This window comes from Haematobia irritans, chromosome 4, assembly GCF_050003625.1.
Source record: "Haematobia irritans isolate KBUSLIRL chromosome 4, ASM5000362v1, whole genome shotgun sequence".
Classification (NCBI taxonomy): Eukaryota; Metazoa; Arthropoda; class Insecta; order Diptera; family Muscidae; genus Haematobia; species Haematobia irritans.
The window spans coordinates 158,871,227-158,894,474 of record NC_134400.1 but is presented as its reverse complement, the minus strand read 5'-3'; the positions used below and the strand labels follow the sequence as shown (position 1 = coordinate 158,894,474).

General features: G+C 35.6%; 1 protein-coding gene and 1 long non-coding RNA gene across 3 annotated transcripts; one reads left to right on the top strand and one right to left on the bottom strand.

The window, feature by feature from the left end:
- Positions 1–714: 714 nt before the first annotated feature.
- LOC142232897 (uncharacterized) lies at positions 715–1,692 on the bottom strand. The gene is made up of 2 exons (XR_012721243.1): positions 1,210–1,692; positions 715–1,041 (listed from the first exon to the last, which is right to left on the bottom strand). It is a non-coding gene; the product is annotated as an uncharacterized LOC142232897 (long non-coding RNA).
- Positions 761–23,219, top strand: Gale (UDP-galactose 4'-epimerase). Of its 2 annotated transcripts, none has more exons than XM_075303603.1 (4): positions 761–1,009; positions 1,691–1,955; positions 22,025–22,315; positions 22,383–23,219. In XM_075303603.1, the coding sequence occupies exons 2-4, from the start codon at positions 1,713–1,715 to the stop codon at positions 22,902–22,904; spliced, it is 1,056 nt and encodes a 351-aa protein (XP_075159718.1). In that variant the 5' UTR covers positions 761–1,009; positions 1,691–1,712; the 3' UTR covers positions 22,905–23,219. The 2 variants fall into 2 exon arrangements, with proteins under 2 accessions (XP_075159718.1, XP_075159719.1); XM_075303604.1 differs by lacking the exon at positions 761–1,009 and adding an exon at positions 1,193–1,321.
- The last annotated feature ends 29 nt before the right edge of the window (positions 23,220–23,248 follow it).

Here is a 23,248-nt window from a genome sequence, read left to right as displayed (position 1 = left end):
CCGGACGGAATGTCTGGGTTTGTAAAGAATCTTACTGTGTTGCCAATCGGTAAATGTGTGATCGATCCCATAAACATGCAGCAGTATCGATTATGCCTTCGGACTTAACTTATATTGTGGTCAATATATTGGATATGTACGACACTAGCATTGACGGTTGGATAAACTTATAGTCTGGACGGCGCATTATATGTCTGTTTTTATAAATAACCTTACAGTGTGGGCGAATGCTAAGAAATGGCGGAGGTAATGCGCCGTCCAGACTTGTTAATGGGATCGATAACACATTTATCGATATTTCACTTACCCTCCACAATTCTTTGCGTTCGGCAAGACTGTAAGATTCTTTCCAAACGCTGACATTCCGTCCGGATAAACTTATAATCTGGATGGCGCTTAAGTAAAATATCGATAAGTGTGTTATTGATCCCATTAACAAGCTGCAGTATCGATTATGTCTTCAAACATAACTTATAGTGTGGCCAATATCTGGGATATGTTTGACACGAGCACTATCGTCCGGATAAATTTATAGTTTTCATTATAAATTCAGCATATTGGATGCCCTAGTCGAACGAAGGCATTCATTTCGGATATGAGAAATTGACATCGACAGGGTTGTTAACTACTCTTTGCAGACGTAGCCATGTCACTATATTATGTTGTGCGTCTAAACGTCCCACTGGTTTAAATGTCATTGGAATTGATATCCCATTTATTCAAATAATGTGGCACCTTTGGTTTCATTATCAATGGTTGTTTTTGTTATATTGGTGAATTTATGTCAAGTATTTAAGTTTTAATAAATAAAAAACCTTTATATCGGTCCATTAACAAACGTACTTCAAGTTATCAGTAAATATATATGTGGCGTTGTAGATTATATTCATGTAAACAAATTATTGCTGGATTTTTTTGTTTTGAGCGAACAGTGAGAGAGATATAGTTGCGGAGCATTCTTTAAGAAGCTGCTCTGGATAGCGGTCGTATTTTCGGGTGGTTTGTTTCTGTGAGTATTCACGGTGTGTGTGCGATAGTATTCTAAGAAAGTTAAGAAAAAACAAGTGAAATTGTTAATGAACTTGTGAGTAACGTGTGATTGTGCTAGCAGCGATTTATGGTGCTAAATAAATGCAAGAAGGGCGTTGATTTATATAAATGTAAACTTTCAATAAAAACAAAATTATGTATTATTAACAGAGGCCATACCTTTTAACCATAATAACTCGGTAAAAATTCAAATCGTTTGTGTTTTTGTATTAAATTGACTACATCCGACAAGCAGGCAGTTAGCTCTTCCTCATATTCTACCACTCATCTGGTTGGTATTTTAAGATCGTGTATAACTTTTTGGAAGATATTGTTGTTTGACGGGTGGTGGGTAGGAGAGTAATAAAATCTCATCTTCAATATTGTCTGCTTCTACTGGACTGACAACGTGTTTGTTTACACAGAATATTCTATGAATCAAATTTATATGATGAAGTCGGTAATTGCCCACATAACCAAGAGGAGAAACATTTAAACAAACAAAACTCCGATATTTTATCGCACACAATATATCAGCACTGAAAGTGAAGAATACACCTTTAGAATTTGCTGACGTCAATTGTTGAAAATACTTTTTGAGAAATAATCCATTCAATCGTATCAAACTTTCAACAACTTTCGCTTTCCTACTTTGTTCCAGTGCGTTATATTAATATCTCATAATGGCTCCACCGACTGTTCTGGTAACCGGAGGAGCTGGTTATATTGGCTCACACACCGTTTTGGAGATGCTCAATGCTGGATACAATGTTGTTTGTGTAGACAATCTATGCAATGCCTACAGCTCTGGAACAGCCAAATTACCCGAAGCCTTGAACCGTGTTCAAGAGATAACAGGAAAAAAGGTTCATTTCTACCGAGTCGATATCACAGATCGCGAACAAGTTCGTGCTGTTTTTCAAGAGGTATGTATGGAGTATATTAAGCTTTGGAAAAAAATATATATATATATAAATATGTTCTACACAAATAATAATTTCATATTGATTTATTGTTTGTGGTTCGTTGACCATTTTTGCTAAATATTTGTTTTGTTTATCGGGTTTAACACTCAGTTGCTTGAAGTTGTCAACGTCACGTAATTTGCATTTCGTTGTATTCTTCGATATAATTTTCGCTTAATCGACGATTGATCTACCACCCACCATATTTTATAGTTTTTATACGAACCCATATTAAATTGTTTACAAAAAGAATAACAATTGTACAAATATTTCTAACATTGTGATTCGATGGCCTTAGTCGGTTTACATAGGTTCCAAAAATGAGCCCATTATTAAGCTAAGAAATAGACGAAATCCCTTTTTAACATAAGGTCCTCTGCAGGGCTGCAAATAAAATTTCAAGAATAATCGTCATTTTATCCGAAAAAATCGTCATAATCGTCACTTCCATTTTAAAAATCGTCAAAAAACTGCAATGTTAATAATATTAAAACCAAACTAAATTTTTGGTTAAAAACAAAAATATTTATTTCATATAAAGAACAGAAAATTAACACAACTATGCATTTCAACAACAAAATCATAATGAATTCAGTCTTGTATAAAAAAAAAATATATAAAAAATATTTTTCTTAATATATAGTTTTACTTCAGTAAGTTTTTTATTTAAAAATAAAAATAATGATCTTTAATATTTACATATGTGTTGCCCGATTTTCCAAAATTTGCAAAAAAAAATTTGCAAAATTGTCTTAGAAATAAAAAAATGCGCATAGAAATACATTTTTGCAAAAATTTACTATAGAAAATAATTGCGAAAAATGTTCCACAGAAATAATTTTTTGCAAGAATATTCTAAAGAAATAAAAATGTTCAAAAATTTTATACAGATAGGCTTGAGAAAGTTTTCTATAGAAATAAAATTTTGAACAATTCTTTATAGAAATAAAATGTTGACAAAATTTTTTATAGAAATACAATTTTGACAAAATTTTCTATAGAAATACAATTTTGATAAAATTTTCTATAAAATTTGACAAAATTTTCTATAGAAATAACATTTTAATTAGAAATTTTGATTTTATTCGATCTTTCTTTTATCCAATAGAAAATAATTAATCAAGCTTGATTAATTATTTTCTATTGGAAATAAAATTTTGACAAAATTTTCTGTAGAAATAAAATTTTGAAAAAAGTTTCTATAGGAATAAAATTTTGACAAAATGTGCAAAAATTTTCTACAGATAGGCTTGAGAAAGTTTTCTATAGAAATAAAATTTTGACAAAATTCTCTATAGAAATAAAATGTTGACAAATTTTTTATAGAAATACAATTTTGACAAAATTTTCTATAGAAATATAATTTTGACAAAATTTTCTATAAAGATTTGATAAAATTTTCTATAGAAATAAAATTTTGGCAAAATTTTCTTAGAAATAACATTTTGGCACAATTTTCTATAGAAATAAAATTTTGACAACCTTTTCTGTAGAAATATAATTTTAAAAAAATTTTCTATAAATTCCATGTAATTTTGGTATATACTAACCATTTCATGAACAACTTCAAGATATTTTTGTAATTTGATAGATTTTCAATAAAATTTTCTTAAAATTTTGGTGAATTATTTTTGCCACGAGTGGCAACCGTGATACTAATACTGTAGATGTAAAATGAGGTATAGCTCCTTCTCTATCTGACTATTGTCAAATGAATTCTCTCTTTTGCTGGATCTAATTGTGTAAACGAACCGCTTCTAGTGCAAATTTTTGAACAGAGCTAGTATCGTCATTTTTGGGGCAAAAATCGGAAAATCGGCATTTGCTATTTTTTGAGTAAAAAATCGTCAAAATGCCGATAAATCGGCAAAATTGGCAGCCCTGGTCCTCTGGTATGACCATGGACGGACTGTACTTAACTCGTAATATTTAGGTAGTAGACTCTAGCCTATTTTTGATATATAAAAAAACTGTTTACCAAATGTTCTTATGAATAAGGAGTTTAATTGAAAAAATTCTGTTCGGTTTGCTATCACACTGATATAGACCGCTGATACGCTAGTGTGGTGCTGATGGCCTTCATACAAAAGTCGACTTTGTAGGACTTTTTGTAAAAATAAATAAAATAAATAAATAAAATTGAGTTGTTCGTATGTTCCAAATTTTGGCTTGTTGACCTTTGTTTTTTTTTTTGAAATTCTACTCAAGTCGAGTTTTTTATGTTGGCATTAATTTTTTCAAAGACATTGATTCATTATTTTTTTCAAAGACATTGATTCCATAAACGCTCATTTCTAGTACAGTTTATATTACTTTATTATAATTTTTTTAATTCTACTCAAGTCGAGTTTTTTATGTTGGCTGGAATCATTAATTTTTCCAAAGACATTGATTCCATAAACGAACGTGAATTGCGCTCATTTCTAGTACAGTTTGTATTACTTTATTAAAAAATGTATATTATATCTACCAATGGTTATTGTACAAACCTGTTTCTTATTCAATAAATGAAATAAAAACTTTTATATATCCTTTTATAATTCCTTTATTTATAAGACCGTCTCTATGCTGTCACACATACATCAGAACTAACTATCACAATCGATCAGCTGTTTCTTCACCGCTCTCTTTGTTATCTTGCGTTTGCTCTGTGACGGGTCTCCACATCCCTCCTTTGTTTTGTAGCCGCAGGCGTAGTCCAGGATTTGATTGTGGTGGCGTTGCGTCCGGGAATGTTCCTGAAAAAGACGATGTCAGATTTCTTTGTTCCTTTGATTCACTTACAGGGATCTTTTTAACGTGGCTAATGTTACGCAGAAAAGTCTTTCCAGAACCCGCAATGGTAACCTCATTCCCGTCTCTGTCTTGTACCTCGTATTCAGTTTTGTCAAATGTTGGGGTCAGTTTATTTGGGAATATGACATTACGTACCAACACTTTGTCCCCTGGCACAATCTCAGATTCCTTCGCCTTTCTCTTCTTATCGCTTCTCTCTTTTCCTTTTTGCTTATTTATCATGTCCATGTCTCTTGCTCCAGAATCTATCATATCGTCGGTAATGTCTTGAATTCCGGGAATTTTATCTCGGATCACACGGTTAAACATCAATTCCGTGGGAGGTGCACCAGTAGTTCCGTGAGGTGTTACATTATACATCATGATAAAATTCTGATTTTGAGACATTTTACGAGCGAGCGATTCATATTTTCCACCTCTCCATTGGCCTGTGGCCAGTATGGAGGGGTAGTTATCAGAGTTACTCCATTGCTTTTACAAAAATCTTTAAACTCTGCGCTTACATATTGTCTACCATTATCCGCTCTCAATGACTTGGGAATTCCCAGCCGACAGAACATTTCACGCATGATGTTTACAATTGCTAGAGAAGTAATCTTTTTAATAAATCTTACCTCCTGATAACGGGAGTAATAATCAATTAAAACGAAAATATAATCGTTATTCGGTAACGGACCAAGTTGTGCCGCTTCATTGGTGTAGGATTATTCGGTTGGGACACCAATAAACAATCCCAACAGTTCTTTACATACGCCTCAACTTCTCTATCTACCAGCGGCCACCATACTTTCGATCGTACTCTCCTCTTCATAGCTGATTCACCGAGGTATCCTTCGTGAGCCAATTCTAACAGTTTCTTACGAAGAGCTTTTGGTATTATTAAACGATTACCTCGTAACATTATATTGCCGACTCCAGATAGCTCGTAACGGAAAGGGTAGTAGCAATTTGATGAATCTGATGGTCAGGAATCATTTCTAATATAGTCTAAAGCATCTTGGATCTCCTTCTCCTTTAAGCTTTCTTCACTTACTTCACATATGCTCATAGCTTTTGGGACTGAGTTAGCCATTATATGTAACACGCTATGCTCCCCTATTTCGTCGTATGATCTGGACTGCTCCAACTTGCACAGTCTCGATATAGAATCGGCTATGTTTTGCTTTCCAGCCTTATAAATTATCTTAAATCGAAAAGACTGAAGTCTCAAGAGCCATCTTTCAATCCTCGCTGGTGGTCTTGAGGCTGGCTTAAAAATTACCTCCAAAGGTTTATTATCCGTTACCAATTCAAACTCCAACCCAATTAAATAATAATAAAATCTTTCGACGGCCCAAACCAATGCCAAACTTTCTTTTTCCGTTTGGGAATACCTTTTCTCGACGTCTGAAAGACTTTTAGCAAAAGATATAATATGTGGATCCCCACCAGAATCAAATTGCAGGAGAACAGCCCCCAACGCAACTGGACTGGCATCCGCTATGACTCTTGTTCGATTCTGTGGTACAAAATAAGAAAGATTAGGAATTGTTGCTAGCGATTCGTTAAATTGTCAAATGCTTGCTGCTGCTCTTGATTCCATATGAATTGACAGTTTGATCTTAGAAGAGATCTTAATGGCTGAGTCAAATGGGCCATGTCTGGGATGAACTTCCCGACGTAACTAACCAAACCAAGAAAACTCCGCACCTCGTCTGTCGTTCGTGGTGCTCTAAAATCCAGATTAGTCTCGATTTTATCAGGATCCGGAGCTATACCAACGTCCGAGAGAACATGACCCAAGAATTTTAGTCTCTTTACGCGCCACATACACTTATCATTGTTAAGGCATAAATTATTTGTTTTGAAAATATCCAACACCTGTTTTACTGCCTCGTCGTGTTCTTTTTCGTTATTACCAAATATTATGATGTCGACAATGTAGTTTAATGCATTTTTACAAGGTGACAGCAGTTCTTCCATTATTCTTTGAAAGATTTCCGGAGCTGAGCTGATTCCAAACATCAGTCTTTTGTAGCGAAACAGGCCCTTATGCGTTATGCATGTTGTTATATCACGGCTAGACTCAGTTCCAGCTGGTGATATGCCCACTTGAGATCTAGTCTCGAAAATAATTTTGCCCCTCTCAATTTTGTCATGAAGACTTCGAATGTAGGTAAAGGATAGTTTTCACGAAGTACTGCTTTGTTCGCCCTCCGCATGTCGACGCACAACCGAATGTCACCGTCGCCCTTCAACACCGGAACTATGGGAGATATCCATGGGCTCGGGCCTGACACCGCTTCGATGATATCTCGTTTCAATGCTTCTTGCAGTTTGTGTTCTATCTTTTCTTGTAATGCAACAGGTATACGCTGTAAGGGCTGCTGTATTGGGCTCACGTTGCGATCTATAGCTAGTTTAATACTTACATTTTTCATTTTGGGAAAAGGGGGGTCACTCTCACTTTCCGTTCTGTTTGTATCTAAACCCAACTTTAACACCTTCAGCTGAATCGCAGTATCACGCCCTAGCAGAGACTGGTTGCCGTTCTTTATTACATAAAATGTATTATTAATTTCCGAATTATTCTTTACTGAAGTTGGTGCCTCAAAAACCGAGACGACTTCCAGTAATTGGTCTACCGCATACGCTTTAAATTGGTTAACGGATTCTCTGCGAACATTTAACAAAACTGCCTCATAATCTTGCAACTTTTGCCAGTCTTCCTGACTGAGAAGATTAAATCGCGATCCAGAATCAATAATCATTGATAATTTACATCCGCCAACCCGACATTCAATAACCTCATCCATTGACGAACTATCATCAATCTTAAAGCAATCATACTTTCGACCATCTTCCTCTTTGCATTCATTTTGTTCAATACATCTCACTCTTGATGTAGTGTATCTTCGCTGTTTCGAAGAGGGTTGATCGTATATCTCAACTTTACGTTTGATATCTTTGGTTTTACATTTCCTGGCAAAATGGCCTAGTAACCAACACTTGTTAGGTTAGGTTAGGTTATGTGGCAGCCCGATGTATCAGACTCACTTAGACTATTCAGTCCATTGTGATACCACAGTGGTGAACTTCTCTCTTATCACTGAGTGCTGCCCGATGTATCAGACTCACTTAGACTATTCAGTCCATTGTGATACCACAGTGGTGAACTTCTCTCTTATCACTGAGTGCTGCCCGATTCCATGTTAAGCTCAATGACAAGGGACCTCCTTTTTATAGCCGAGTCCGAACGGCGTTCCACATTCCAGTGAAACCACTTAGAGAAGCTTTGAAACCCTCAGAAATGTCACCAGCATTACTGAGGTGGGATAATCCACCGCCGAAAAACTTTTTGGTGTTCGGTCGTAGCAGGAATCGAACACACGACCTTGTGTATGCAAGGCGGGCATGCTAACCATTGCACCACGGTGGCTTGTTACATTTCAAATTCCTGGCGGGACAGTTGAGGTCGTTCCCTATATGTCCTTTATTACCGCATCTTCCACATTCATCTATAGTACGTTTTGGCCACTCCAGTTTAGAAGAAACTCGATTTATTGTTTCACATTCGCCTTTTGACGTCATGGTTTGGGACTGTTTGCCTATTTGCTCATGAATTTGACAAGCCGCTATAACATCCTCCAAACTCTGTTCTTTCTCCAATAACTTCTTCTTTAATTCGATTGGTGCCCAAGTGTCTATTATTTTGTCCTTGATGCTAATATCCTTAATCTTCTGGACTGTCGACCCAAAATCACACTTCGAGCTCTGGTGCCTAAGGCGTAACAAGAATTTATTAAAATCTTCTCCATCCATTGGAATTAAGTTCCGAAACAGATGCCTTTCGAATGTTGAATTTCTCCTTGGAGAAAAATACTCGTTCAATTTTCCAACTAGCGTCATAAACACGTCGTTTCTCTTTTCGGCATCGTATTCCTCAATGGCCCCTGGAAGGTTATACACAACTTCTTGCAGCTGAGGACCACCCAAATGTAGCAATTTATTCCTTTTATTCACTACATCCACAATATCTTCCGATTGAAGATATAGAGTGAGCGAGCGAAACCATCTTTCCCATTCTGTTCGCAGTAACGACTTTTCTATGTTTTCACAGAGAAATGGTCTAATCTCGGTCATATTGATGCACAATCTAATGAGCAGCTGGTGACCTATAATAAAATTCAACTTTGGTATACTATATGACAATTGAATGTCTTTTCCATAACTTACAGATCGCGCTATTGATTTGCACCAATTAAATGGACAGCCAGTCACAATTGAATGTCCGCCCAACTTGCGATTTGATTCGCACAATTAATTGTGTTCTACAACTCACTTGAATGTATTTATTCACAGAATTTAATGTTTCGATCAATTAAATGATCACACAATTTCAGGTGTTCCGCTTTAACTAGCACACCTTAGCTTCTTGCACACTCTTGCCGTCTTCACCTACGCTGGTAAAAAAAAAAAACAAAACACACACACAGATAAATCGTAAATTTCATCACCCAATTTATTTTCTTCGAAAAATTTAAGTAACTCCATGTATAGAGTCCTCCCCGTTAGGAATCGCATCCTCGTCGCCAATGTACTAACCAGTTTCTTATTCAATAAATGAAATAAATACTTTTATATATCCTTTTATAATTCCTTTATTTATAAGACCGTCTCTATGCTGTCACACATACATCAGAACTAACTATCACAATCGATCAGCTGTTTCTTCACCGCTCTCTTTGTTATCTTGCATTTGCTCTGTGACGGGTCTCCACAGTTATGATTTATAAAAGTAATTCTTATGAACTTCCCGGAGTTTTGCATATCACTCTCGAATCATATTTCTACTCTAAAAGCTTGGCCAACAAAGGAAAATCAATATCAATTGATTAAGGAAACCCCTTAGCCGGAACTATCAACTAATTATTAGAATATATTCCATGAATTCAGTAAACCCTCTGTGAATTACACTCGAACCTCTCGAGAAAAGGATCTTGCAGTCAAAAGAGTTTGCCTTAATCAATTTGAAAACCATATGTATTATTTCTCCGTTGGTTAAAACAGTAATGAAAAGAAGAAACCAACAATAACAAGTGAAAAAGAAATCAATTAAAAATTTAATTGATACAATTAGACATTTAACAAACTTCTGACATTTTTCCAAATGGGGATATAGTCCCCGATGTTAAAAGGTACGTGAATGTGGACGCCGGATCTGTTCGTAGACAAGTGATTGATGTAAGATAAAGAGGTCGAAACATTGGAAAATCGACCTCTCCAATCCAATTTTATTATTCCTTTCCATATTTAGACAGTTCGTGAAAAAAATATGAACCATCTGATACTACGATAATGGGATGCATTGAAAATTCTTCAACACCGAAGTTCGACCAAATAAATAAATAGAAATGAAGAACTATGTAAAAATTTATAACAATGTTTAATAAAAATATAAGAAAAACATTTTTGACTTAATCATACGCCCTCTTTTAAAAATATACATCGTGTTGGATTTTGACTGAAGTACGTTCATGGATTTAACTCTAGTGTATTTATATCTGCATCTGGAGCTAAAAACAAGTAAAGGGTGATTCTTTTGAGGTTAGGATTTTCATGCATTAGTATTTGACAGATCACGTGGGATTTCAGATATGGTGTCAAAGAGAAAGATGCTCAGTATGCTTTGACATTTCATCATGAATAGACTTACGATCTGCCACAACGTCGAATTTTCAGTGAATGGGCCCTAGAAAAGTTGGCAGAAAATCCGCTTTTTTATCGACAAATTTTGTTCAGCGATGAGGCTCATTTCTGGTTGAATGGCTACGTAAATAAGCAAAATTGCCGCATTTGGAGTGAAGAGCAACCAGAAGCCGTTCAAGAACTGCCCATGCATCCCGAAAAATGCACTGTTTGGTGTGGTTTGTACGCTGGTGGAATCATTGGACCGTATTTTTTCAAAGATGCTGTTGGACGCAACGTTACGGTGAATGGCGATCGCTATCGTTCGATGCTAACAAACTTTTTGTTGCCAAAAATGGAAGAACTGAACTTGGTTGACATGTGGTTTCAACAAGATGGCGCTACATGCCACACAGCTCGCGATTCTATGGCCATTTTGAGAGAAAACTTCGGAGAACAATTCATCTCAAGAAATGGACCGGTAGGTTGGCCACCAAGATCATGCGATTTGACGCCTTTAGACTATTTTTTGTGGGGCTACGTCAAGTCTAAAGTCTACAGAAATAAGCCAGCAACTATTCCAGCTTTGACAACAACATTTCCGAAGAAATTCGGGCTATTCCGGCCGAAATGCTCGAAAAAGTTGCCCAAAATTGGACTTTCCGAATGGACCACCTAAGACGCAGCCGCGGTCAACATTTAAATGAAATTATCTTCAAAAAGTAAATGTCATGGACCAATCTAACGTTTCAAATAAAGAACCGATGAGATTTTGCAAATTTTATGCGTTTTTTTTTTTTAAAAAGTTATCAAGCTCTTAACAAATCACCCTTTATAAGTAAATAACGCAATAGTGGACACAGCACTTATTTCGCCAACAAATCGATTTTATTGTTTGACATTTCAATAGTACATGACGAATGCGTTATGTAGAATGCGTATTGTAGAAAAATTAATGAGAAGAAAATTTCGTTTTATGAAGACTTGTAAGTTCATACGAAAAATAAGATTGATTCAATTGAAAATGTCTAAACTATGTGGAAATATTCTTTTTTTATTATTTCTTTATTTACTTCTATATTGGATATGTATTTAGACACTATTTTTAAGTAAATTTTTATGTATTGATAACAAATTCTGTTTTCTTTGCTCTAGTTTCATTTATATTTGTATGATAAATGAAAAAAAATCTTATCTGGTATTCTACTATTTATGTGCACGTACACCAGAAATGAAAACAAAACGTCGAGTTGCATACGTTGCTTTTTATTCTTATCTTGCGCAATAGAGTTTTCCATAATTTTACAAGCAAAATAATATTCTACAATTCAAAAAAAAAAAAAATCTGAGTACATTTTTCCAAATAGTCTTGCAAATTATTTGATTTCAGATATGTATATTCGTTTCATAACATGATTATTCGTAGCTACAATTTACAGGCCCTCTATAACATAGCAAGCTCAAAAGCGTATTATTCATACTTAATTATTTATCATCATACAATAGATTGAGGGTCGCTATCACCCTTGAAGAGAATAGAGAAAAAAAAATAAAACAAATTTTGCTAAAAGAAAACAAACAAATATTTTACTATAGCAGTCCGGGACTTTCTTACACGCAGTCCCGAATATGAATTGAAATTATCTTCCCTTTATTAATGTTTGGAACCGAAAAATCACAATTTATACCCTGAATATGTAACGTTTCTATACATACTAAGCTAAGACTAACAAATCTATAAGAAACCAATTAAGAATATTGTCAACACCGGATCTTCTACATCTAATTAATCCACGTATTTTAATTACATGCTTAAATTATCATCACATTCAGCGTATGGACTGTATTCCGATTACATAAATATAGACAATTGAGGCCGTAAATATAATATAAACAATTTCAAGTGAATTTGGTGGAACACACGCCGTTGTAAAGACAATCGTTTCAAATGGTATGGATTCCGAAGTTATAAAATTACGGAATTTGTAACATTAGATTTTCGATTTTCAGGAAAACTGTTTTGATTAATTTCTTGGTGGAGTATTCAATTTCTGTCTAACCGTTCAAGAACATTGGATGAGAATATCGTCTTTCATATAATTTATTTATTTATTTATTCATTAATTACCCAATAAACACAAACGTTTGAAAAATGCTAAATTTCAACAATTTTTCAAACATTTTTTCAAAGAATTAGTGTAATATTCAAGATGACAAATTGTTGAGAAAATCACGTTCTCAACAAAAAACAGAAATTACCCTGAACAGTAAAATTCAACACATTAGCAATAATTTCTCAAGCGTTATCCTCAAACTGAAATGCATCGCTACTCAAACAATTTTCGATGCGAGTCAAATTAAAAATTAACATCGTTGCAAATACTTTTCAACCAAAATTTGTATAAATGATATCCCCACTTCAAATTGAAAGTCAAAGCCAAAATTCTATGAATTTTGTATAATTTATTTATTGTCGTCAAAATAAAATATATAATAATACACGGCACTACATAGTACACTACAATACCAATTGAAAAATAATAATCTTATTAAACATATCAACAAATATGAACAAAACAACAAAGCTTTAAATATCTTAAACATTATTTGTAAACACTTTTACATTGATAATTCGATTTCCTTCCTGCATATAAAACAGCATAAAAATTTATTAATATGCGGACAATTTGAAATAAGGAACGTGCTGGACCGCGTGTTAGAATAGATTTCCTGCAGAAGGAATTGATAAAATATACATTTTAAACTGATAATAGGAAAATAATCATATATAAATTAAACTGACGATGTGATGCACATTTTCATCCAGAAGTTGTTGATTTTAAAATTGTTCTTTGAAATGTTTCTGAAAACTTTTTCTTGTCGATAAGCCACTCATTTTTCATTGATCAGCTTCTTAATGTTTGCAAGAATGTGTCATCAATTTTTCTGCAAAGAGATTTATATTTAGTGACTTCTCTAAAGTGTTTTTTTTATTTTAATTTTTCATATTGACTTACCAATTATTATAAACTATTTCAAGCAGTTCCAGTTAATTTCTAACATTTTTTCATAGGTCAGCTTTTTAATGTTTTCAATAACGTAGAATCTATAATTGTAGTTTTCTGCAAAGACATATACATTTAGTGACTTCCTTAAAGTTTTATTTCATTTTTATACCCTCCACCATAGGATGGGGGGTATATTAATGTTGTTACTTGTAAATTCTAAAATTTGCTTATTAAAGGGTGATTCTTTTGAGGTTAGGATTTTCATGCATTAGTATTTGACAGATCACGTGGGATTTCAGACATGGTGTCAAAGAGAAAGATGCTCAGTATGCTTTGACATTTCATCATGAATAGACTTACTAACGAGCCACAACGTCGAATTTTCAGTGAATGGGCCCTAGAAAAGTTGGCAGAAAATCCGCTTTTTTATCGACAAATTTTGTTCAGCGATGAGGCTCATTTCTGGTTGAATGGCTACGTAAATAAGCAAAATTGCCGCATTTGGAGTGAAGAGCAACCAGAAGCCGTTCAAGAACTGCCCATGCATCCCGAAAAATGCACTGTTTGGTGTGGTTTGTACGCTGGTGGAATCATTGGACCGTATTTTTTCAAAGATGCTGTTGGACGCAACGTTACGGTGAATGGCGATCGCTATCGTTCGATGCTAACAAACTTTTTGTTGCCAAAAATGGAAGAACTGAACTTGGTTGACATGTGGTTTCAACAAGATGGCGCTACATGCCACACAGCTCGCGATTCTATGGCCATTTTGAGGGAAAACTTCGGAGAACAATTCATCTCAAGAAATGGACCGGTAAGTTGGCCACCAAGATCATGCGATTTGACGCCTTTAGACTATTTTTTGTGGGGCTACGTCAAGTCTAAAGTCTACAGAAATAAGCCAGCAACTATTCCAGCTTTGGAAGACAACATTTCCGAAGAAATTCGGGCTATTCCGGCCGAAATGCTCGAAAAAGTTGCCCAAAATTGGACTTTCCGAATGGACCACCTAAGACGCAGCCGCGGTCAACATTTAAATGAAATTATCTTCAAAAAGTAAATGTCATGGACCAATCTAACGTTTCAAATAAAGAACCGATGAGATTTTGCAAATTTTATGCGTTTTTTTTAAAAAAAAAGTTATCAAGCTCTTAACAAATCACCCTTTACTTGGTATTTTTTAACTTTATGAATTTTATATAGTAACTTTTAAATATTAGTTTTTTCCTGTCAAAAGGAAAATTAAAATTTTTTCTCATTCTAAAATATATATTGAAAAGAAATAAAGATTTTTCTCCGCAAAAATACACGTCTACGTTATTCCACTGAAAATAACAATTAACTTTGTCATTCCGTTTGTAACACATCGAAATATTGCTCTAAGACCCCATAAAGTATATATTGTGGGTCGTGGTGAAATTCTGAGTCGATCTGAGCATGTCCGCCCGTCTGTTGAAATCACGCGAACTTCCGAACGAAACAAGCTATCGACTTGCACAAGTAGTTATTATTGATGTAGTTCGGTTGGTATTGCAATGGGTCATATCGGTCCACTTTTACGTATAGCCCCCATATAAACGGACCCCCAAATTTGGCTTGCGGATCCTCTAAGAGAAGCAAATTTCATCCGATCCGGCTGAAATTTGGTACATTGTGTTAGTATTTGGTCTCTAACAACCATGCAAAAATTGGTCCACATCGTTCCATAATTATATATAGCCCCCATATAAACCGATACCCCGATTTGGCTTGCGGAGCCTCTAAGAGAAGCAAATTTTATCCGATCCGGCTGAAATTTGGTACTAGGTGTTAGTATTTGGTCTCTAATGGATCACCAGATTTGAACTCCGGAGCCTCTTGGAAGACCAAAATTCATCTGATTCAGTTGAAATTTGGTACGTGATGTTAGTATTATATGGTATCCAACAACCATGCATGAATTGTTTCATATCAGTCCATAATTATATATAGCTCCCATATAAATCGATCCCCAGATTTGACCTCCGGTGCCTTTTGGAGAAGCTTCCGATCTGGTTGAAATTTGATACGTGGTGGTAGTATATGATATTTAACAACTATGTCAAAGGTGGTCCATATCAGTCCATAATCATATATAGCCCCCATATAAACCGATCCCAAGATTTGGTTTTGGAGCCTCTTGGAGGAGCAAATTTCATCCGAGTCGGTTGAAATTTGGTACATTGTGCTAGAATATGGCCGTTAACAACCATGCCTAACTAGGTCCATATCGGTCTATAGTTATATATAGTCCTTAGATAAATCGATCCCCAATCACACAAAAATTGGTCCATATGAAGTTCATAATTGTATATAGCCCCCATATAAGCGACCCCCATATTTCAATTCTGGCTCCCTACGTACCGTGCAAAAGTCCATATCGATACCTATACATACATTTTTGTCTAGTATATACCACGCAATTTTGAAAACGATGTTAAGAAGTTTTAAGATACCACAACCCAAGTAATTCGATTGTGGATGACAGTCTTTCGTAGAAGTTTCTACGCAATCCATGGTGGAGGGTACATAAGATTCGGCCTCGCCGAACTTACGGCCGTATATACTTGTTTGTTTTCGCTTACCTATTATTATAAACTATTTGGAGTAAATTCAGTTATATGTCTAAAATTTTCCAATTTTTGTATTTCTTCCAATTGACCACGAACTTCGTTGCACAAATAAGTATTGAAAACCACATGGTTGCACTTTAGGGTAGTATTTTGTCAAAATTTTCTCATATTATCTTCAACACCTTTTCAAAGATTTCGTCAATATTTTGTCAAATTGGAAGTAATTCGCAAACGATTTGAAGATGTATTGAAGATGAGCTGTTTCAAGTCAAGTTGAATTTATGTTGAAAATTATATTTGCCCTCAAACTGAAAAGTTGTTGCATTTGAAAAACGCTCATCCTGTGTTTATAGGGTAGTAACACGTAAGCCTACAAGGCCTATAAATCTATTACATGGTAAACATAGCCCAAAATCTAACTTATATATAATGATAGAAATATAAAACTAAGTATTACCCAGCGAAAACTAGGTAACCACATCTCATTACAATTTGCATTACCAGGAGTAAAGCTGTCATTACACATTACATTGCATTGCGGTGATTTATAATGACTAACTTGTAATGACAATAATAAATACTTCTTGGTAATTTTCGAATTGTTATTCTCAACATGTAATGCATTTGGCTGTTAATGACTTAATAAAATAGAATAAATGATGGTATAATTATGTATAATTATTCAAATAATTAAATAAAACTAAAAAAACTAAAAAAGTTAAGGAATATTCTTCGCGCATATTTCCCAACATTTGTGTTTTAAATTAATGACATTACCACATTATTTTTTAAATAAATGCTTTATTGTACCTCATTCCCATTACACTTTCAAAATTGACTTTAACTAGATTTCAACTGCCATTTGCCTTATAAAAAAGCGAGCTAAAATCCACCTTTAGTAGATATCGAATATAATGTGGTCTATTAGGTTCATTACGAGGGCAGTTCGGAAACTTCTTAGACTAGCACAAAAAGCGCGGTATAAACAGAAACTTCCATCTCTGCTATGAACACATGTTAAATTTTGTTTCGATCTGGCAACTCCTTCATATAGAAACACGTGTTCAAAAAAGACGCATCCGCAATTTTTTTACAAAAAAAAATAAAAATGCGTGCTGTCATTAAAAGATATGGTATTAAATGATCGACGAATAAAAGTGCGTGAAATTGCTAATATCGTGGGCATCTCAAATGATCGAGTCCATTTAATTTTGCATGAAGAACTACAGATGAAAATGCTTTCTGGAAGATGGGTGCCGCATTTGTTAACAGTCGATCAAAAAAGCATAAGAATGAACATTTCTCAAGCTTGTTTGGATCGTTTTAAGCGAAATAAAATGGATTTTAAGCCTCGTTTCATAACTGTTGATGAGACATGGATCCACCACTATACTCCAGAGACAAAAGAACAATCCAAACAATGGACTGAAGCTCGAGGAAGTGCCCCAAAGAAGGTAAAAACAATTCAATCGGCTGGTAAGGTTATGACAACGGTTTTTTGGGACTTCAAAGGTATTTTATTGATTGACTATCTGCAAAAGGGTAAAAAAATAAATTCAGAGTACTATTGCAACCTTTTGGATCATTTAAATGTACGAATTCGAGAAAAACCTCCTGGATTACAACACAAAAAAATAATTTTTCATCAAGACAACGCACCAGCGCACAATAGTGTTTTAACAATGGCTAAAATCGACGAATTAAAGTACGAGTTGCTTGACCACCCACCTTGTTCTCCTGGTTTAGCTCCTGATTTAGCTGCCCCAGGGAAATCAACAATAATTTATTGGTATGCAAAATTCAAGCGTGTTGAAATGAGCATGGAGGATGGTGAACGCAGTGGACGCCTGAAAGAGGTGTTTACCGACGAAAACATCAAAAAATCCACAAAATGATTTTGAATGACCGTAAAATGAATTTGATCGAGATAGCAGAGGCCTCAAAGATATCAAAGGAACGTGTTGGTCATATCATTAATCAATATTTGGATATGTGGAAGCTCTGTGCAAAATGGGTGCCGCGCGAGCTCACATTTGACCAAAAACAACAACGTGTTGATGATTCTGAGCGGTGTTTGCAGCTGTCAACTCGTAATACACCAGAGTTTTTCCGTCGATATGTGACAATGAATGAAACATGGCTCCATAACTACACTCCTGAGTCCAATCGACAGTTGGCTGAGTGGACAGCGACCGGTGAACCGTCTCCGAAGCGTGGAAAGGCTCAAAAGTCCGCTGGCAAAGTAATGGCCTCTGTTTTTGGGATGCGCATGGAATAATTTTTATCGATTATCTTGAGAAGGGAAAAACCATCAGCAGTGACTATTATATGGCGTTATTGGAGCGTTTGAAGGTCGAAATTGCGGCAAAACGGCGCCATATGAAGAAGAAAAAAGTGTTGTTCCGCCAAGACAACTCACCGTGCCACAAATCTTTGAGAACGATGGTAAAAACTCATGAATTGGGCTTCGAATTGCTTCCCCACCCACCGTATTCTCCAGATCTGGCCCCAGCGACTTTTTCTTGTTCTCAGACCTCAAAAGGACACTCGCAGGGAAAAAATTTGGCTGCAATAAAGAGGAGATCGCCGAAACTGGGGCCCATTTTGAGGCAAAACCGAAGGAGTACTACCAAAATGGTATCAAAAAATTGAAGGGAACTATGTTGAATAATAAAAACGAATTTTGACAAAACAAAAATGTGTTTTTCTTTGTTAGACCGGGGACTTATCAGCCAACCTGTTATTACCGATCCCTAAACAAATAATGATTACAGGCCTATTGCAATATTGCCATTTTTGTCAAAAGCTTTTGAACATCTCATACATAAACAAATCTTTGAGTATCTTGATCAAAATAAACTGTTGAATGCACGTCAATCTGGTTTCCGACCTAAACATAGTTACGTGACAGCCTTGGTCGAAGTGGCGGAAAATATTAGATCTATTATTGACGAGGGATCATTGGTATAACTGGTAAATTTAGACCATTCAAAGGCTTTTGATTGCGTAAATCATGACAAACATTGCAAAAAACATAAATCTGTTTACTTTTCTCCCACGGATGTACATTTAATTTCAAATTATCTTAAGCATAGGGTCCAAAAGGTTTTAATTGACAATAAATTATCGAACGCATTGCCAATTAACCGAGGCGTTCCACAAGGCTCCGTTCTAGGGCCACTTCTTTTCTGTATGTTCATAAATGATCTGCCAAATACACTTAGGTTAGGTGGCAGCCCGATGTTTCAGGCTCACTTAGACTATTCAGTTCATTGTGATACCACATTGGTGAACTTCTCTCTTATCACTGAGTGCTGCCCGATTCCATCTTCAGCTCAATGACAAGGGGCCTCCTTTTTATAGCCCAGTCCGAACGTCGTTCCACATTGCAGTGAAACCACTTAGATAAGCTTTGAAACCCTCAGTCACCAGCATTACTGAGGTGTGATAATAATTTTTGGTGTTCGGTCGAAGCAGGAATCGAACCCACGACCGTGTGTATGCAAGGCCGACATGCTAACCATTGCACCACGGTGGCTCCCAAATACACTTGAACACTCGCAATTTCACATTTATGCCGATGATGTACAAATTTCTTTGAACTGCAAAAAATCAAATCTGAAAGATGGAGTGGATAAGCTTAACAAAGACTTGGGCAGATGCAAATCAAATATATATATAAACCCTAAAAATCCAATTTTATTGTACTGACGGGCGAACAAGCGATATTGATTTGAGAGAACATCAAATAAAAATCGGAAGCCAAATTATTGTACAGGTATCAAAGGCTAAAAATTTGGGAATCATTTTCAATAAAAGCCTGACATAGAATGACCAGGTGGTAGCAGCCACTGGTAAAGTATTTGGGATGCTTAGAACTTTATATAAGACGCATATTCGAAGCCTACTTTGCATATTCGAAGCCTATTAGCTAAATTTTATCTGATGCCAGTACTATTGTACGGAAGCGAATTATTTTCTAAATGCGATGCTAGAAGCAAACATCGCCTGAACGTCGCATATAAAGCAATACTTAGATACTTTTACGGTCTAAGAAGATTTGAAAGTTGTTCAGATTATCATAAAAATCTGTATGGTATTGGGTTTGAAGATTATCTGAATAACAATTCCCTTCTGTTAATGCACAAAATAATATATACCAAGACACCTGAATACCTCTACAGCAAACTGAAATTTGGAAGAACTAGTAAATAAACGAGTTTGCTACCGTCCATTGCTCAACTCGACGCAAACAAAAGTCCACGTTATTCTCCAAAACATCTGGGAACTCACGACCAGCACTAAAAAGAAGCAACACGTCATCGGCATAAAGAAAGGCCGAACAACTAGTACCTCTCAGACACTCCAGTAAATCATCCATATAAAAAAGAAATAGAATTGGACCAAGGACCTAACCTTGGGGAACGCCAGAAAATAACGAACGAGTATGGGAAGTCCTCCTGTTCATATCTACAAATTGTGAACGTCCACACAAATAGGAATAAATGAGGGAGCAAGCACTTCTAGAAATTTCAAAATTATTGCAAAGTTTCCTGATCCAAGGTATTGAAACAAATGGAATTAAATGCCGTGGTAAAATCGAGTGAGATGAGAGCACTTATTCTACCAGAATTGAAATTATCCCGAATAGAGTCCGTCAGATGCAAAAGCAAAGATGTAGTACTATGTCCTTTACGAAATCCATGTTGATTTCCACCAATTCGCTGACAAAACCGAAGGAGAATTTGGTCTTTAATGAAGTACTCACATAACTTAGACAATGTGGGAAGTATCGAGATGGGCCTCAAGTCTCCAGGTCCACATACAGTATTACCCTTAGGAATTGGAACAACCCTAGCTATTTTCCATGCGGTCGGATAAATCGATGTTGTCAAAATAGAGTTAATTAGGTTTAAGACAACATCTGAGATGCATGGAAAGATTGCACATAGAAATTGAATAGAAATTCCATCTACTCCAACAGATCTTGACTTAATCCTCTGCAAAACAGCGTATAGTTCATCCATTCCGACGCAATTAAATGAGAACCCATCATCATGGAAAGCAAGACGATCAAAGTCAACAGTATCCCCCGAATAAGGCACATTACCCACAAAGTAATCATTCATCTCGTCTAGATCATGATCATATGCAAAATCAACTCTCCCTAACACACCAGAACCCCTAAGAACTCTCCAAAGACCCTCAGAACCATGGCCGTTAAAACGCTTCATGTAATACCTTCTCTTTTCCTTCCGAATGACAGATTTCGCCTTATTCCTGTATTTACAATAAGTCTTCCACCTTTCCGAATGCCTATTCGATTGGTATGCAGAATATGACAAATCCCTTAATGACTGATAAGATAGAACATCTTTATTATTCATCCATTCATCACCAACATATCTCACCTTCCAACAGGGACGTCAAAAAGTCACATTTATCATTAATGTCAGTAGAGGAAAAAATGACGAAAAATAGAATGAAGACAAAAAATATATCAAGCCATTGATAGCAATGTTCCTATTGTCATAAATCTCAACAAAACAGGAATCATTCTTCATGACGTCAATATCAAAAACTTCAAAAATAAGCATGAATGTGATTTTTCGTGAACGTGAACTTGAATTTTTTGTTAAACGTGTTTTCGAAGAAATTTTACTCACAAACAGACTGTGTTTTTCATTCCCCCACGTCACATTTTTGATTTGTCCCATTTACGAGATATAATTTAAATCTGATTCACGACTCACGTTGTTCGCGCGTGTCACGAAAATTTCATGTCACACATCTAATAAATAACCTAAAACATTAATTTTGATTTTCTTCGAGAAGCAGTTCGAAATAAAAGAAAAATTTGGGGCCAACCATGCGGACCAGGCCCTGCTACTTTTTAATAAATTACATGACACACAACATAATTTATACGTATTATAACGTTCTTGCTATTTTATTTATTTATTTTCAGCATAAAATTGATATGGTTGCACATTTTGCCGCCCTTAAAGCTGTTGGCGAATCCTGTCGTATTCCATTGCAATATTATCACAACAATATGACAGGAACAAATGTTCTGCTCGAGGCAATGGCTGATAACAACGTTTTCAAATTTGTGTACAGTTCCAGTGCGACCGTATACGGGGAGCCACAATTTTTGCCTGTTACAGAAGAACATCCCGTAGGTAATTGTACAAGCCCCTATGGTAAAACCAAATATTTCACAGAGGAAATTTTAAAGGATTTATGCAAATCCGACAAGGTGACCACACACAATATTTAATAGGATTTCTTTAACACCACTGACTATTGATAATTTTCAATTCTAGCGCTGGGCTGTGGTTTCGTTGCGATATTTCAATCCTGTTGGAGCACATCCGAGCGGTCGCATTGGAGAGGATCCCAATGGTGAGCCAAATAATTTGATGCCATATATTGCACAAGTAGCTGTGGGTAGACGTGACTACCTTCAAGTATATGGTTCTGATTTTCCTACCAAAGACGGCACTGGTGTACGCGATTACATACACATAGTCGACTTGGCCGAGGGTCATGTTAAAGCTTTAGACAAATTGCGCAATATAGCAGAGACTGGATTCTTTGCCTTTAATCTGGGAACCGGTGTTGGTTATTCAGTTTTAGAAATGGTTAATGCGTTCCAAAAGGCTTCAGGTCGTGAAATAAAATATAAATTGGTTGATCGCCGCTCCGGTGATGTGGCGACATGTTTTGCTGATGCTGCAAAAGCTGAAAAATCTTTGGGCTGGAAAGCTTCACGAGGCGTTGATGAAATGTGTGCTGATACTTGGCGCTGGCAAAGCAATAACCCCAATGGCTACGCTGTAAAATGATGACGTATCATTGTAATCCCAAATATTGCATTCTATATTTTATTTTTATAGAGCTTTTAACGAAACATTCTTTAAATAATGTATTGCTTTAAATGTGAGTTTTTTATGTTTGTTTTCATTCGTGTATTCTGTTAATGTTGTGTTGCGTTGAGTGTGTTTCTTGCCTAAAGTTAGGTACTATGTTGCAAATTTGAAATCGTCTCGATTGTTGATAAAATTCGCACATGGTATCCTGCTTAATATGAAAGGAATATTGTGCAAATGGTAAATTGTGGAATATATAAATACATATGTATACCCCTATCATCTTGTCGATTTGTTTATTTGTTTTATTTTCTTGATTG